Genomic DNA, 19,171 nt, shown 5'->3' with positions numbered 1-19,171 from the left:
ATATCACGTTTGTTTCATGTGTATGTCTTTTACACAGAATAGTTTCATTATTTGGACATATCATGTTGGTTATACCCAGATCTATATGAATTATTATTTTCACCTACATGTTGAAATGTGTCAAAGAGTTGTGAAACATAAAAATGTACATGTGAATATACTATTTCACATATCTAATGACCCACACACACCTTTATAACACAATCCACTTGTTATGTCATCCAGAATATTCAGCATAGTTTGTGCCAACATAGATGACATTAAATCATGGAAATTATGAATGCCTATACTCTTGATGTGTAATTTGACACACTTACATTCTACAAGAATGCGTAAAACACAGAAATATACACGTTTGATGCGCATCTTAAATATGTATAAACACATCACATCTGATAATACATATTTATTGTAAAGCTCTAGAATGTTTGAGGTCAATAACCATACATATTTCTGTACATAATTACATTGTTAAATGTGTAAATAATGTTACTTTCCATGTATTATGGGTGATTCAGGATATGGTATTCGACCGTGGTTCCTAACCCCACTGACTAACCCTCAATCCCCCTGCAGAGGAGCGATATAATGCGGCACATGTCCACTTGAGCGTTATTGAGCGGACATTTGGACTGTTGAAAAGTTGGTTCAGATATCTTGATAGGTCTGGTGGAGCCCTACAGTATAAGCCTCAAAAGGTATGTGACATAGTAATATGTTGCTGCATTCTGCACAATATTGCCCTGCGTCACAAACTTCCAGGCAACATATGGGAGGGTCTTCAGGAGGACCTTCCTGTCCATGCTGCAGGGGATCATGAGCAGACAGCCAGTGGGGTGGAGATACTGAGTAATGTGATTGAAACATACTTCTCAGGTAAGCTGCAAGTTATGTTTTCATATAAATGTATACTGCCCTTAATGTTCCTTAAATGTAAATGGTCTATTATTTTTTTTATCATAAGATAGTGCAGTCTATACACATATTGGGTATACAACGTCTGCTGTGTGTATATGCCCATATGACTATTGTATGTGAATCTCCATAAATAATTTGATGACCATGTCAAAAATTATGATTAATGTGTGCACGAGGGATCAATGTAGAACATATACAAAAGTAATAATATATGTATTTTATGTGTATGCGTTAAAATAATTTCATATTGATGTCTGCTGAATAATCTTTCACACTTCATATGTCAACTCAGCTTACATAAGTGGTGTACGTTAAAAAATATTCTCGTATATGTATTTTATGAGATCCCAAAAGTATTGACTAAAATCTTTCAATGTAAACATATTTTTAAAATATGTACGTCTATTTCATATACATTATGGACTGTGAATTATTAATATTGAATTTCAATCACAATCACAAATGCAGGTATTCTTGTTGACCACAAAGGACATGCAACTAAATTCAGACATTATGCTGATGAACACGGGCATATACAGTTACAGGTATTGTTTTAACACTCCAAGTAGATAAACTGGAGAACTTTTACAACTGTGGCATGGCTAAAGTCCTGTATTCTTTGAGGTCCGTGGTGTTTGTGGAGGAGGGGGGCACTGTGTCGCCTTGGTATATCCGACATTGCCTAATGCGTAGGCGTCAGCATCTTTCCTTGTTAAATACTACTGATTGCAGTATGCCACTGACCGCGGTCATGCTTGTGCGATCGGCTGTCATGCAAATGTTTGTTGCTGCTAGAGTGGGGATACCATGTTCGGGGGCGTTGCTGAGCATTGACTGGCGCTGATTGGCTGATTACATCATGTGACCATCGAACACTCAAAAATTAACATTTAAGCTGTATTGTCAAACGCATAGCACACATGAGCGTACGGACATGGGCACGTCACGCACGCGCATTGTGAGCATGCCAGGACTAATTAAAAATCATTGTGCTAAGCGCAAAGCACCGTCACCGGCACAATGGACTCATAATGCACATGCGCAAATGTAAATCTCTGATCGCGCATGGGCTACTGCACACGCCATAATGTAGGCCACCGTTCACTTGCATTTCACGATATGTCAGTGCTTGTAACTTACTTGTTAGATGCTTGTTCATAAATAATATTCAACACATAAAAAATTGTGACACCAATGGTGCCTGATATTTTGGTTCACCTTATTTTATTTATTTATAAAATGTTTTACCAGTAAGTAATACATTGAGAGTTACCTCTCGTTTTCAAGTATGTCCTGGGCATAGAGTTAAGACAAATAATACAGTTACATAAATGAACAAGGTATACATTATATACAAGACCTTGCATGCACAGTTAAAGAAAATATTTATTGTAGGTGTAAGTAACAGTTACAGACCAGATTAAAATATTCCAGTTGTGGGGTGCACGGTAAGAAAAGGAGGAGGAGCGGCCGGATTCTTTGTTGAGCCTTGGGATCATGAAACGTCTTTTGGAGTCTGATCTGAGATGATAAGTGCTGCATGTACTGTAGTATGGGTGAGGAGCTTGTTCAGATAGATGGGTAGCTTGCCCAGAAAGTATTTGAAGGCAAGACAGGAAAGGTAAACTTTGCGCCTACACTCAAGTGATGACCAATCTAGTTCTTTGAGCATTTCGCAGTGATGTGTGTTGTAGTTGTAAGCAACATCTTGGATGTAACAGAGATGTGGCAGTGTGTGAAAATAGTGATTCTTAAAAATTAATAGAAAATGTGTATATACATCATTATATATTTATGTCCGTGTGTAATAACGCATACTGTCAAAATGAAATTATTTAATTTATGATAATTACACATTTCAAATAACAATCTACAGGTGACCTTATGTGTTGTAACTAAATTAGATGCAGATGATGTAACGTTTAAATTTATGATCTATATTTTCCTTTATTTTGTTGGAAATGTATTTCAGAATGTAGTACACTGTAAATATACTTTTTTTTGGACTTTTTATGCACATCATTAATGGTTTAATTGCAATGTTGTTGATATATGATGTTTGAAATTGAGTCAGTTTCATGTTCTATATTTTTAAAGAACAGTACAATTCAAGATTTTTGTTTGATCATTCAATTTGTAACATACTTGTCATACATATATGTAGCCCTGATCCCCATCTGGGCTTTATTAACCCTTCCTTATCGGCGGTTACTCCGCAGTGGTCGGGGACCCCCCCCCTTACGATTCCGGTGGGGTGTGGTGTGTATGGGACAGCTGCGGGATGAGGAGATGCTGCCACTGAGGCGATCGTGTCGCCGGCGGTGCCTGTAGCAGGGCGCCGCCATCTTGTGTATAGTTGCGCATGTGCTGGGCATAAAGGCAGAGGCACGTGCATGCATGGCAGCATGCATATGCAGTTGCAATACATATGGGTGTATCCCCGGTCTCCCCACACTCAAGACGTCATGGATCGGCTTCTACAGCTGATCGTAATTCTGCTTTCAGCAGGGACAATTTGATGCATGCGCAGGCACGCCGCACTGCTATTGGTGAATGCCTAAACTGTGGTGCTATAAATAAATTCTCTGCACTCAGGTTTTAAGCCCCTGGACGAAGCCAAGGACCGAAACGATCGTTGGGGTTGTGTTTGTACTCCCTGATGTCCTGTGTCCTATCTTGATCTTTTGCTGAGCTGCTTTGTGTCATTTTGGATCAGGTTTTCATTTCATCTATATATATTTGACTCTGCATTTTCTCTGCTTTGAATCATTGCAGTATTATAGCACTGATAGTATTTTCATCTGGTGCTTTGCACATTCCCTTACCCTAGACAATATTAGTTACATGCTATTGGTGTTTTTCATGGCTGTTGGAACTGCAGGTTAAAGGGTGTCTTTTATCAGTGTGGGTTTATTTGGTGTGTGATTTTTTAGTACTAAATATTACAGCAATTCATGCAGACATATTGTTTATACCAGGTCCACTTTGTTCACTCTCTAACTTAAATTTCAGACCAGCTGGCCTCATTGGGAAGAGGGTTTATTTTAGACCCTCTTTCTCAATTAGTTTACAGTACTTATGTGAGGATTCACTGATCATTTGTTATTTGCTCATGCAAGTTATCATTAGTGAGGGTTTTTCCCTATGTATATGTGTATAGGGAGGCATCAGGGACTGTTTTAACGTATATGTTCATATTTTGATGTTCTTAATAATATTTGTACGTATATATATGAGAGTATATCTAAGTGCTATTATTGGAACACGTCTGCTCTATTTTGTTTCCAATTTTATATCCGTGTTTATCAGGGAGATAGACTTATAGCTAGGACATAGCATAGAATCTTTCCCTTCTTTTGTATAAACCACCTGACCAGATATGATATTTCAGAATAGACTCAATCTTTTTAAAATAAAGGTTGGATAACCCGTCTGGGCCCGGGGCCTTGGATTTTTTTTTAGAAATTTAATGGCTACAGAAACTTCCTTCATTGTTATTGGGTTTCCTAGTTGACTGGACTCTGATTCATCTAATTTAGACAGTCTTGTTTTTATATAATCGTCTATTTTTGTTTCTATATATAGATATATATCTGCTTTGTTGACTTTTTATATATAGATATATATCTGCTTTGTTGACTTTCTCATAAAAAAATCTGGTTTGTCCATCGCATTGCTTTTTCAGTGTCCTCTATCAGTATATTTTTACGTTCCGTTATATCTTTGTCAATTTTTGCTCTGACTGTGTCTATTGGGTTTTGTTGATAACTCTCCTCGTTTTCTCTAATACTATTGTTTAGGCTGTTTATCCTCTTATTCTTCTCCCTTTTTCTATATGAAGCAATGCTGATTATTTTACTTCTTAGAAAGGCTTTATGCGCGGCCCATAGTGTGCTATCTCCCACTTGTCCATTATCGTTTAATGAAAAATAGTCTTGTATAGCAGCCTCTATAGCACTTTAGATTCTGGTATCATAAGTAGGTCGTTCATGCGCCAGCCGGTCTTAGGTGTAGGTCCCGTAGGGTTAATAATACTGGGGCGTGGTCTGACCAGGTTATATTATCCATCTCTGTTTTCACTATACGGCCTACCAGATCTCTAGATATAAAAATATAGTCAATACGTGTATATTGTTTATGTGGGGCTGAGTAGAATGAATATCCTTTAGTTGTGGGGTTCATCAGTCTCCATGTGTCTGCCAACCCACCCAATCTTATATTTTGTTTGAAGGCTTTTGAGCTTTTCAGTCTCGAGTGGTGTTCTCTGCCCGTGGATCTCACGTTATCCCTATTACTATTCATAACCGTGTTAAGGTCACCTCCAATTATTAAGTAGCCTTTTCTGTTTTGACTAATCGCATCAAATTCTTCATTGATAAAAGCTTCCTGGTCATCGTTAGGGGTGTATTAAAATGCAAAGGTTAGTTCTGCCGTGCCTAGTTTACCTGATATAATCAGCATTCTTCCTACCCTGTCTCGTTTTATTTTCTATGGCAATTGGGACACTAGTTTTAATCAACCAGCTACTCCTGCCTTTTTGTTTCTCGCTGGAAAATGGTAGATTTGGTGAAAATTTGTATCTTTTAATCTGATTATATCATCTCTGTTCAGGTGTATTTCTTGGATCATATAAATCCCCTTGATTAGCTTTAAAATCTCTGAACATGAACCTCCTTTTCATAGGAGAGTTTAAACCCTTAACATTCTGGGTGATTACTTTTAATCGACCTGCGGTCATATCTGTACTTGATTTTTTATTTTACTGATCTTGGTGCGTACAGGTGGATTCCAGTTAGGCTGGGGAAACAATTGGGGAAAATCAAAAATAACTTTGGGGGACTTCAACTTGGTGTGGGGTAGAGCCCTCTGATAATTTGGGCCTTTGACTCTGTCCATGGGGATTTTGGGACATACAGAGTATAAAAAAAGGTGTGTGTGTGGGAGGGGGGTGCATTGTGTACTTGTAATCTGATGGACTTTAGATGTATACAGTTGCCAGCTCAACTTGGTTATGTAATAGTTGTCATGCTCATCGGACGTCGTTCCCTCCGGATAAATCTTACTGATACTAAAACACATATAAAAAGAGAAACTACAGCAATCAAACCTTTAACCAAACATATAATACAATGGTACAGGCATACCCCGCATTAACGTACGCAATGGGACCGGAGCATGTATGTAAAGCGAAAATGTACTTAAAGTGAAGCACTACCTTTTCCCACTTATCGATGCATGTACTGTACTGCAATCATCATATACGTGCATAACTGATGTAAATAACGCATGTGTAACAGTGTCTATAGTCTCCCTGCTTGCACACAGCTTCGGTACAGGTAGGGAGACAGTATTGCTGTTCAGGATGTGATGACAGGCGCATGCGTGAGCTGCCGTTTGCCTATTGGGCGATATGTACTTACTCGCGAGTGTACTTAAAGTGAGTGTACTTAAAGCGGGGTATGCCTGTATACAGTTCTATATTGTTAACTATTCATAGCCTGAGGGGATATAATACTAGCTTTACCCTTGTAGCCCCAGCTATTCCACTTTTTTTTCCCCCTCATATCTCCACGCCAAAGCCTCCTTGTATTCAAGGTGGCACGGGAACTCAAAACTAGAGGCTCTGCTCAGTATATACCTTCCCCCGTTTACACAAGTTGTCTCTAACTCCAGAATATAAATACGCATAATTTGGCCATTCTAAGGCTATCTTGAGGTTGCCATAACTCTAGACCACCTTCTATGCCTCGGATGCGGAGGGGTCTTCTCTGTGTCTCCACTTAGTTCCCGCCTGGACCTCCAGGCCCAGCCCGGTGATAAATGCCGGGCCTTCCTCCGGGCTTCTTAGAGTAGCTTGCTTTCCCTTATATGAAGCCTGAAGACGAAATGGGAAGCTCCAACGGTATCTAACGTCTTTGCTTCTTAGCCCGTAATATCTTAGCCCGTAAAGAGTTCAAGCTTTTTGGCTAGCGTTATCGGCACATGGTCCAAGAAGATCTGTAATTCTGTGTCTTCAAAAAGAATCTTGTCTTGGTTTCTAGTTTTATTGATTATTTCCTCTTTAGTTGAAAAATAGTGGAGCCTTGTGATTATGTCTCTGGGGCCTCTATTTTCAAATTCTCTTGGCCTGCATATAGTCTGTGGGCTCTGTCTAGTTCCAGCTTGGCGTTGGTAGCTTCAGGAAGTACACTTTGGAAGAGCCTGTGCAGATAGACTTGATTTGTTCATTGGGGACTGACTCTGGGACATTTCGGATCCTAACGTTATTCCTTCTTGATCTGTTCTCACTCTCCTCCTGGGCATCTTGGAGTCGAGATATATGTTCTTTCAGTTGGGCTATATCTCTGTCTATCTCCACCTACTTTTCGGTAGCGGCCTCCACGGCTTCTTCAAAGCCTTTGGTCCGTTCTGCAGCTCTTCATGGAACGTCTGCTTGATTTCTTTGACCCAGGCCTTCAGATCATTCCTAATATCTGAGCTTTGGTCTGCGTCTGAACCTGATTCAGTTTCTTATTGGTCCTGAGGTTGTTTTACTCTTTGTTTGCCTGATGGTTTAGGCATTGTTTTTTTTTTTTTTTAACGAAGAGGCTTCCGATCTGTCTGCCTTTTTTGGGGGAGCCATGTCTCGATCGCGCGTCTAGAGGGGATAGGAGAAAGTCAGTCCCTGGCTAGTCTTTTTTTTTTTTTTTTTTGTACTTTTTATTTATCTATTTCAAGTTGTAGCTTCCTGATAAGGCCCTAGTCCTGTTTCTTTGCTTGAGTCAGTACCACATTTGCACCCTTTCACTTGGGCATTCTGCTGTTACATGAGATTGTTTTTGTGATCGAGTTATTTTAGGGGTCCGGGGTTTTGGGGTACGTGGCTGTTCAACACAGCGTTATTTTTTTATTCTTTGTTCTTTGTTTGCTGCGATGTACAGATGGTGCACACAGTAAACAGTACAGACTTTTCAGGGATATCTGGTGGCCATTTTAAGGTGTGTTAATGTGACTCAGACAGACCCCCTGTGTCTTCGTACTTCCGCCGTGGGGGAGAGTGGGGCTGCTCAGGAGGGGGGGGGGGGAAGAGTCAGGAGAGGGGGGGCAGGATCCTAAGAACAACAGACACACACACACATACACTGACTGACACAGACACACACAAGGAATTCAGTTACTATAAATATAAAAGTGCAAATAGCTAAAACACGCTTTCCAAGTCAAACTTCTTTGCGTTTTGGCACTGAAATTGTTTTGATTAATTAAAAACATCATCATTACAATTACAATTTCTGTGTCAAAACAGTGACAAAAGACAAAGAATTTTCACTTAACAAATGCACGTGATCAGCACACACACACACAACTTTTTTTTATATATATTGGGTGGGTTTTATATGTATTTGTTTTTTTTATATATATTTGTTTTTTTGTTTTTTAATGTATTTGGGGTTTTATATCTATTTATTTGTTTCTAAAATGTTTTACCAGGAAGTAATACATTGAGAGTTACCTTTCTTTTTCACGTATGTCCTGGGCATAGTTAAGATGACAATAATACATGGTTACAAATACAGTTACATAAGTGAACAGGGTATACATTATATACAAGACATTGCATGCACAGTTAGATATAATATATATTATAGGCGTATGTATTATCTGTAACTGTGCATGCATATGTATTTGGGGTGTTTTATATGTATTAGGGGGTTATATGTATTTGTGGGAGGTGTTTTTTGTATGTATTTGGGGGTTTTGTATATATATGGGGAGGATTTTTTTGTATGTGTTTGGGGTGGTGTTTTCTGGTATATATTTTGTCGGGGGGATTGTGTGAGGGGGGAGGGAATGAGTGTGAGGAGGGGGATTGAGAGTGGGGTAATTGACGGAGGTGGGGAGAGAGAGGAGAGGGGGGTGTATGAGAGGGGGTGAGGGAGTGAGTGCGGAAAATAGGGAGTAAGAGTGAGACGCAGGGGAGAGAAATACATGGGAGGGAGTGAGTGATTAAGAGTGGGGTAATTGGAGGGAGGAGAGTGAGAGGTGAGATAGGGGAGAGAAAAACATGGGAAGAGGGTGTGAAATTGGGGGGGGGCTTCGCAACACTACTGATGGGGCGGGGGCGGACATAAATCTAGTCCTGGGCCCCCGTAAATCTGTCTGCAGCCCTGCTGGAAGCCACGTGTCTCGCACTTTGCTTAAGCTGCTCCATCTCATACGCTACATGGCTTCCCATTACATATTGCAACACTGAACACCCTGTTCAGGAACCTACAAAGTTAAGGTGCTCCTGGGGGGGGCGACTTTAGAGGATCAGTGATAGGGGTAGCAATGGGGGGGGTGGGGCAGGGACTTAAAAGGATTGGTGATGGGGGTGTTGGTTAGGGGAGTGGAGGAAAGATTCTGGATAATCTCTTGCTTGCTTTAGCAATTCGTAATTATTATTTTTTTTGTGCTTGTCCATTATTGGCAGATATTGGAATAAGAGAATAGCAGTTTGATGATTACATTAACATGCTCATTCCTGTCCCTACTACCTTTATACCATGAATGCCATTTCTCCCTATATTGATGATAGTGGAGCCTTTGTCCCAGAGATTTTATAATCTAACCAGTGTTGTTAAAGGAAACAGATACAACAGAATTATTTGTATGTACACCATTATGTCATGTGTACAAGCAGAAGTTAAACAAGAAGCTGTAAACACATGGAAATATATATATAGCAGAAGAGTGTAGGCTTAAATGCATTGCAGAGCTTTTTTATTGGATACATTTAGTGCTGCTTTTTGCATCTCCACTGATTTTGATTAATATCACACTTGGGCTTTTTAGGGAAAAGACATTGCCGAGAGATAAGAGAGAAACACACTAATAGGCTGCTAGAAAGATGTCCGGTATAAAGAAATAAATCCATGTGCTGCCTGCATACATGTGATATTAAAAGCCAAATGAATAACAATGACATCGAGAAAGAGCATAGATAAGCTAACAAAGCTTAGCCTTGCAGAATAGCAACATATAGTGGGATAAAGCATGCATAATAACTGAGAGGTATAGAAAGAAAAGAAGGAAGGGAAGGAGAAAAAACAAGAAATGACCTAAGCTGAATGAAGAATAACCAATAATAGAGAATGACGGACAAAGCTGCATAATCCAAGTAGTACGGAATCGTGACCTTGTGATTTAGCTACATAAAGGTCATTGGAGAGAATGGTTTGAATACAAAGTGTAAATAGGTATAGAATTGCATTCATAAAGGTTTCTTAAGGAGACATTTAAGGAAGGTGTGAAATTTTTTTAAAGAAAAAGAGTAAACATATTAAAAGTTAAAAGCACCGGAGACAAATGAACCTATTCATTAAAGTGGGCGTATTGCCATGCAGGACTCTCCGAAAACAATCTGAAGCAATAATAATTGGACATTTGTGCTGTACTCATTAAGAATTATCTGTGCACACTCAAAATACAATCTTAAAATCTCTATGTAGAGCCTTTTTGATTTTTTAAATACAGCGGAAGACGATGTTTTGGTCAGGTTCTGCAGCTGGCTGATCCCTGGATACTTGCCTGTGGAACCAATATGGCGATCAAATCTTGTGGAATCATCGAGTCCGGCTTCCTACTGGATGATTACTTCTACCATATTGATTTTTACATTACAATTAGGGAAACTTAATCTCAGACTGACTGAAGTTCTAGAGAGATTATAGATTGTTAAAGTTATTCACTTGAATTATGAATAATGAATAATGGTTGTGAAACGTTAGTGAATCTATAGTACAGATTCCTCAATGAAAAGTGTTCTATGAAATTCGAAATATCTGTGCTACCAATTAAATTGAATGTTACTTCACAGAGTCTTATATTTGCCTCTAAAACAGTTGGAATTCTTCCATTTAGTAAGTGAGCTTTAAAAAAGATACTTTCCAATGTTGTTCGGCAACCTGTATTCCTTATTTTAACTCCGGTATTCTCAAATCTTACTATATACTAGAATAGGGGGCTCAAGTCCAGTACTCAAACCCCCCACCCCAACACAGGTCAGGCTTTCAGGAAATCCCAGCTTCAGCACAGGTGGCTCAATCAGCCCCTGCTTCTGCACAGGTTGCTCAATCAGAAATGCAGTCTTTGACTGAGCCTCTGATTGAGCCACCTGTGCTGAAGCCGGGATTTCCCGAAAGCCTGACCTGTTGGGGGGGAAGAGGACTGGAGTTGAGCACGCCATTACTAGATCACTTGAACGTTTACTTTTTTTCTTGTTGAGGACCACCACGATTCATTAAAATACACCCCTGTTCTTTTATTAAAAATACTGGAAATCAAACACATGTAAGTTATAGCATCATAATTGCTGTGTTAGTCCCGGAGGAAATAATATCTGATTAGTCTCCTTTGATTTAGCTGGTACGTGGGGTTTCAAATGCTTGTGTTAACTACAGTATACCTGTGGAGAACTCCTTGGTCCATTAAATCATGGACATCAAAATAATAAAGGTATATAGGCTCCTCGAGTGAGTGGTACCCTGTTGGGGAAACGCTGTTGTAAGGTAACAAAACAAACAGATCAAACGACAAAATAAGTATTAATCAAGTAATTTTATTTCACTTTTGTTCCATTACTGCAGCAACTAAAAATGAGCGTCTGGCCAAGAGATTATCATAAAAGTTATGCTGCACAAATGAGCCCAGTAATACACGCATATATAATACCGTGGTCAAACACTGTACAACAAATCAACTAAACTACACAGAAAAAAAATCAAAGAATCTTTGTTATAATAATTGTTGTAATGCCTAATTTTAACCCGAAGGCAATGCTGCTTTATACAAATCTATGTATATGTATACATATACATACAAACATATATTCTTGTAGCCTTCTACATCTGCTAAAGTATGTTACAAACACAATATGTTATATTCCAAAGCCACAGCCAATTCTAGAAATTCCAAACTGCAAAATTGCCAGATACAAAGCTAACATTACTGTTCTTCTTTAAGTTTAAGTTTTTTTTTTTTTTTACTAAAACATAAATATTTTAACATATATTTTCTTCTGACATTCAAAACTGTAAAGTCAATATGGCTGAAGTATTGTTTAAAAAGCACATATGTACAAATATCCTTTTTCAATACATAAAGTATTTGGCATAATTATTACAATCATACTGCATATGCATGTCTGCTCTCTCTTTTGTGTTTTTTTTTTTTTTTTTTTTTTAAACATAATGGAATATCTCTTCAAAGTTAACCAGTTATGTACAAAAATACTTGAACATTTACTATAGAAAAAACGTCAACCACTCTCAGCAGTGTACACCTGCTCAACAGTTTTCTTGGGAAAATATAAAAAGTGGTCATTCTTTTTCAAACGTTCAATAAAAAGCAAAATACACGCTTTACCAAAATTGACTTCCCAGCAAAAGAGGGAAATATTTTAACAGGATGATTTAAAATGCATAACTGTTCTGTTAATTTCCATAAACAGCTAGCACATGAAAGTGAATACAAGTGTGCAAGGTGCTTTGTACTTGCAGTAAACCAGTGGGAATTTGCCTTGTCTACTGTAGTTCTGTGGGCCTAGACATGAAACCAAAATAAACAAATAAAACAATATCGAAACACTAATTTTGAGATCTCCTTGTTTCCAGGAACAATGAGTGGACGGCAGTCATGTAGTGAAGCTGGAAATGCAAACACACAAGCTTCTCCCCAATACTGTGACTACAGCATCATAGCTTAGCCCTTTTAATTATTTGGTTATGGATATGTATATTTCGACTTTTGTGCACAACAATGTCTTATGGCGATGGCAGGCCCTCACTAAGTGGATTGCAAAAGCATATTAATAATGAATACAATAGAAAAAAAAAAAATATATATATATTAAAAAAAATATATATATATATATATATATAGTTAGCAGAAAGCAATAGCCAGAGAGATTGCCTAATAATAAATAGTTTTGTTCCAATATAGAGCATTTACAATCATCCAAGCTATATCACACTAATTGATGGGTCCCAAAACTACTGTGGCTCATTAACCATGTATTAATGTAGGAATGCTGGGCTGAAACGTTGATGCTTTTTCCCAAGTTAACAATGGTAGCTTTCTCAGAGTTGTATGCGATCTAAAATATTCATAGTATTTCAGGCTGGGTCATAAATACAAATAATTTGACTGCCGATAAGAACTAGTTGGCCCACCTAGTCTGCCCATTTTCTGTCTGTTGTAAATCTCACCCAATTGGATCCCGGGATTAATCTCATATTTAGAATAAACATGTATCTATCTCAAGAATTTCTTAATTCCCTGACTGCACCAGCCTCTGCCACAGTATTGCAACATACTTCTCCTCTATCTTCTCTTTAAAAAAAATTAATTTGTTGCTGTAATACAATAATTTTATTAGGGGGCTGCTGCATCTGTTGTAAACGCATTGTTACTGCACACAGTTGAAGAGACATACTTATCCTCATCCAATATAGAGCATTTACAATCATCCAAGCTATATCACACTAATTGATGGGTCCCAAAACTACTGTGGCTCATTAACCATGTATTAATGTAGGAATGCTGGGCTGAAACGTTGATGCTTTTTCCCAAGTTAACAATGGTAGCTTTCTCAGAGTTGTATGCGATCTAAAATATTCATAGTATTTCAGGCTGGGTCATAAATACAAATAATTTGACTGCCGATAAGAACTAGTTGGCCCACCTAGTCTGCCCATTTTCTGTCTGTTGTAAATCTCACCCAATTGGATCCCGGGATTAATCTCATATTTAGAATAAACATGTTTCTATCTCAAGAATTTCTTAATTCCCTGACTGCACCAGCCTCTGCCACAGTATTGCAACATACTTCTCCTCTATCTTCTCTTTAAAAAAAATTAATTTGTTGCTGTAATACAATACATTTATTAGGGGGCTGCTGCATCTGTTGTAAACGCATTGTTACTGCACACAGTTGAAGAGACATACTTATCCATGTCAAATAATCTTACAAATTATGGGATAGAAGCACCAAAACAGGACGAGACAACATATCCACTGCCTCCTTCGCATGCTCCATATGCTAAACATTGAGAATATAACCTTTTATTTAACTGTAATCATGTTACTGTGCCTATCGATTTACTGATAGCATTAGATATGAAATCTTGTCCTACAATAAAAAGCCACCGTTTTGTGAGCATGTATGACATGACAAACAATTCCTGGAACATACATAAAACATGCCAATTAATGCTCCTCGTTACACAGTTTTCATTTTACTTGGCTGTTCTGCAGGGTGTATTTACAGTATAATAAAAAGCAAACTTAACATAGATGTTGCTATATATGAGCTTTCAAGACCCCCAGGTTCCTCTCCTTATATAACTGAGTGGTCATGAAAGATCATGTACAATCACTGATCAAAGTGTGATACAGTAGTAGTGTGCACATTGAGCACTTTTTTTTTTTTTTTCATCATTACAGAACCCTACATCTTTATTTGAATATATATATATATATATATATATATATATATATATATATATATATATATATATATATATATATATATATATATATATATATATATATACTGATACCTCTACATATATATATATATATATATATATATATATATATATATATATATATATATATATATATATATATGTAGAGGTATCAGTACCGTGTTAGCCGAGCTTCAATAATCAAAAAATAAATAGATGATACCGTTCTGTGGCTAACGAAATGCTTTTATTTGTGCGAGCTTTCGAGATACACTGATCTCTTCTTCCGGCGATGTTACAATGACATTGTAACATCGCCGGAAGAAGAGATCAGTGTATCTCGAAAGCTCGCACAAATAAAAGCATTTCGTTAGCCACAGAACGGTATCATCTATTTATTTTTTGATTATATATATATATATATATATATATATATATATATATATATATATATATATATATATATTTCAAAGAATAACTCCTTCATTTCTTCCCCGGAAGGTATAACATAAGAATGGAGTGACTGGGATTATGCTCTCATACAATCAAGAACAGTACAACTCCTCTTTTAGGGCACCTCAACCCACGATCCTGTCATGTAAATGTATTATGCACGTAAAGCATTGAAAGTATTTAATATGTATCAATTAGGAGCTGAACAAACCTGTCTGTAGCATGCCATTTCTATAGTAAATTTTAATTGGCATGTTTTTATATGTTGACAGGACTGAAACAGGTGGGTGAATGCAAGGCACTTTGAACAATGTGTACAACAACATCTATGTACTTTATGTTGTAGAATTATAATTGCCTGCAAAAAATAATTCAATACAGTTTTGTAATATTGGATCACCAAAGTCTCCCCATACATCTGCTTACTGTAACACAGCTAAGGAATTCATGGGGTTTGAGCAGCTGGAGTACAATATTGTGTCAGCACTCTTAAACTACGTTTACTTTATGACTCCGCTGTGACCAGTGGTATACTTTTTATGCATGCAAATGAAAATATAAAAAGCCTCAAATAAAGTTAAAGCAGCAATCCTCTGTAAAACTACCCCTACGCCCCCCCCCCCCCCCCCACCCCCTTTTACATAAGTAGAACCAGGGCTCCTCTGCTGATTATCTGCGCAGTTCAGCTCACGAGGAGCCCGCAGTTGCCACCCGGTAAAAAAATAATGAATGGTAAACTAAAATACAAACTAAAATACAAGTAAAGGGGATTGCTGCTTTAATCGAGCAACAAATACTAAATTGTCTTTCTGTATACAAAATGCCCTAAATATAGAAGATAGATTCAATTCAATTAGAGCTGAAAGCTCTATGTACATTATGTTTACATGTTTGAAAAAGCCTCATCAAATTAGGAAAAGAAAAAACATGCCTTAACAACATGCTAATTTGAAAGGAAATAAATTAACTGGAAGGTTTCAAAATTAGCCATATTCTACTGTATATTTAGGATTGACAAATATAACCAATTCAAAATTGTTGCTTGGTTTAGTTAGAGTGCATGTCAATAATAGTTAAAAACAAACGAACAGCTTATCAAGTATTTTGAAAACAAAACAAAACACATAACATCTGCTTTTGTAAAGAAAACAACATTTTATATATATAAAAAGGAAAAAAGAAATGCATTAGAAATCTACAGAATTTTAAACTGATCGTCCTGAAATAGCACATTGTAAGAGAATTCCTGTGCTTGTTCTTGTGTTTATTTGACCAAAAGTGCTCAGGTCAAGTTAATCCTGAATTAATATTTATATAATAATGTGCAAAATAATAATACAAAACAAAAAGTTCCACTTCCTTAATTAGGGGGGGGATCGTAAACAGTTAAAGTGCCCACTTTCATTAGGTATATTTGAACCCTTTATGCAGTTTTCAATTAATCATAGGCCCTTAAGGGTTAATTGTTCTAAAAGTAATGATATTGTTCATCCACTGCACTGAAATGAATAAGCATTTCTTACAATTGAGATACTTTCCGTGGGAAAGGCCGGGGGCGTGGAAGTGGCTCGGTCCTTTTACCATTCTCCAGATTGGTTGGCCGTACTGGGCCCGGTTTGGGTGGTAAAGCTGGCGGATCAATAGGGGCAGGGATTGAAAGGCATTGAGGTATGGGAACAGGGCGTCTCAAAGTCCGCTCATACACACTGTAGGGGGGCGGAGTCTTATTTTCCTTCCTGGTTGGCTCCTCTGGCATGCCGTAGTTAGAAACCATCACAGTTTGGTCAAACATTTGACTATCGAAACCAGACATTTCTGAAATGCTGCAGCGACTAAGTGAGGAGATTCCGCTGCTACAGCTTCCCGACAAAACAGGGGAATTAGACATCAGGCCGGATGGATGGCAATCTACAGGAGATGGTGTAAACGACTGCATTGAACCCTGCATAAAAATGAAGAGCAATGGTTATTATTTGAACTGTGCCACACTTGACTTTTAGAGCAGTGGTTCCTAATTCCAGTCCTCAAGTACCCCCAACTGGTCAGGTTTAAAGGATATACCTGCTTCCGCACAGGTGTCAATCAAAATCACTGAGCCACTGATTGAGCCACCAGTGTTGAAACAGAGATATCCTTAAAACCTGATCTGTTGGGGGTATTTGAAGACTGGAGTTGGGAACCCCGGGTTTAGAGAAACAGAGACAGGCTATGATTGGTCGGATATCAAAAAGCTGGTCCAACTTTGTCATGGGGTCTTTAGGGAAGCAAGTTACACACGGTCTGCCATTATCTGTTTTTAACTTCCATTTACTCACAATAAGGCAATGCATGAGCCAGTCAAATATAATATACATATACTGTATATGATAGCTAATTTATAATTATGCTATGACATGCCATGATGTTTCTGTGCAAGACCACCAAATGTTAAACATCATGATGTTCTTTTGGCCACAGTTCCTTCAGCGCTTAGGGGATACAGCCTGGTAGATTGCTTGGAGACTGGTTGGTGTGAGATACTGTACCAGCAATAATGTAACTTACACTGGCGACACACTTTATTCGAGCTCGGCTAGTCCCACGAATTCGGGTATACCCGGGTGTATTGAGGTTTGTGACTGTTTTCTGCCCGAATGCATTGGGTTATTTTCCAGCCAGGGATTGAAGCATTTTATTCCCGCTGGCTGCAATACTGCACAGTATATATATATACTGCATTACAATTCATGAATTTATGCCATCTGGTAGACACGCGAAGCATTGCAGCCTATTAAATCCTAATCATTATCATTTAACAGATCAGCCGCCCGTCAGCCAGGCATGAACCCAGGCTGGGAAGGCAAACACAACGGGGCTTGTCAGAGGTGAGGAGCGGCGCATTCCAGGTATCTGCCAGGTACATACTGGGTATTTGCTCGAATAAAGTGTGTCGGTGCAGTATAAGAATTTTTAAAATGGACATTTTAAAGCAGAAATAACAGTATTTTTATTTTGTTTTAATCAACTTACAGAAAATGTGTTTTCTCCTGGAGTACAACCCCCCCCTTTTACTTCCTGTACTTGGGAAAGACGCCTGTTTCTGGAAATGTTTAACATGTTTGGTCATTCACTGTCAACATAATTGCTACTAAGCCAATACATAATGGAAATCCTCTTGCTTTAAGCAAGTAAAAAATGTAGGGGACTAAGGATGGTTATTTTAATGGAAAAATGAGGACCTGAGATGCCACTAAAGCATTATCAAACCTGATATTAATAATGATATCCATTAGAAGTCAAATTGGCATTTTATTTCCAATTATTTTACTCTCTTCAGTACGGAAAAGTATAGCACAGGAAAGGATTAATTCTTGCCATGTCTCAGATACTGTTAGCTCTTACAATTCTGTTTTTATACCAGAGAATAATCAGTAACCAGTCTTACTAATTCCTCTCGCAAAATAAATGCAAAGCAGATTCCACCATGTTATTTCCTCTTCACAAAAACAGTGCAATAGATTTTAAAGCCAATGTAAAAGAAATTATCACTATACATTTATAGTGTAAGTGTGCCCTCTTCTGGCTGAATATTATTTTAATTCTGTGCAATGTCTACCATTCCGAGCCTGGAAAATAAGGCTCTGGTGGGTAATGAAAATCCTCCACTTTACAAGGTACATGAAACACAATAAGCCCATGTATGCATCTGCATGTCTTTCACAGATCAAAAGAACCCACTCCACTCACCCCATTGCAATTTCATACATTGGTTCCTGAGTGAAGAAGATTTTAGTGATCTGTGGAAGATATGCAGATGAACTCATGAGCTCCCTGTTTTTACTACTACAGTACTACTAAAAAAAAAAACATGCAGGAGCCACATACATATCATAAATAGCAAAGACTTTTACCTTCATAGGGGATCTTCCCATCAGAGAAGGGGACACTGCAGCTATGTTCCTGGCTGGAGAAGCTGTGTAATTACATAATACATGAGTTACTTGTCATAGAGGGGTCTACTGTATGTATAAAAGCATCACTAAATGCTTTTTTACTGTAGAACTAAATTCAGGCGTCTTTGTGCGACAATGTATAAAACCGACTGATGTTTTGTGCGTCAACATTTTTTTTCATAAATAAAAAAAGATGCAGATGGGTGACGTCAGGGGCGAAGTTTGGATGTTGTCGGTAGTGCACATATGCAAATAATATGTTAACAAAAAATTGCAAGCGTGTTCCACTTTTGGGTGCCATAAATGCTTTAAAATTGACTGTCTTGTTTCTCTTGGCATAAAAGACAAATCCAAGTACTGTAGATGCAAATAGTTCTTAAT

The 19,171-nt window shown here is 37.9% G+C and overlaps 1 protein-coding gene across 5 annotated transcripts in view; it reads right to left on the bottom strand.

Moving 5' to 3' along the window:
- Positions 1-15,495: 15,495 nt before the first annotated feature.
- Positions 15,496-19,171, bottom strand: part of DOCK4 (dedicator of cytokinesis 4) — a 446,778-nt gene continuing 443,102 nt past the window's right edge. For all 5 annotated transcript variants that reach the window (XM_075600022.1, XM_075600024.1, XM_075600026.1 and 2 more), the window contains 2 exons: positions 18,749-18,810; positions 15,496-16,800 (listed from right to left, as the gene is read on the bottom strand). In XM_075600022.1, the coding sequence (XP_075456137.1) occupies positions 16,378-16,800; positions 18,749-18,810 (485 nt within the window). In that variant the 3' untranslated portion in view covers positions 15,496-16,377. The remainder of the gene's footprint in view (positions 16,801-18,748; positions 18,811-19,171) is intronic.

The sequence above is a fragment of the Ascaphus truei genome, chromosome 5, assembly GCF_040206685.1.
Source record: "Ascaphus truei isolate aAscTru1 chromosome 5, aAscTru1.hap1, whole genome shotgun sequence".
Taxonomy (NCBI): Eukaryota; Metazoa; Chordata; class Amphibia; order Anura; family Ascaphidae; genus Ascaphus; species Ascaphus truei.
The sequence above is the reverse complement of the archived record's forward strand: the minus strand, read 5'-3'. Positions and strand labels throughout refer to the sequence as shown.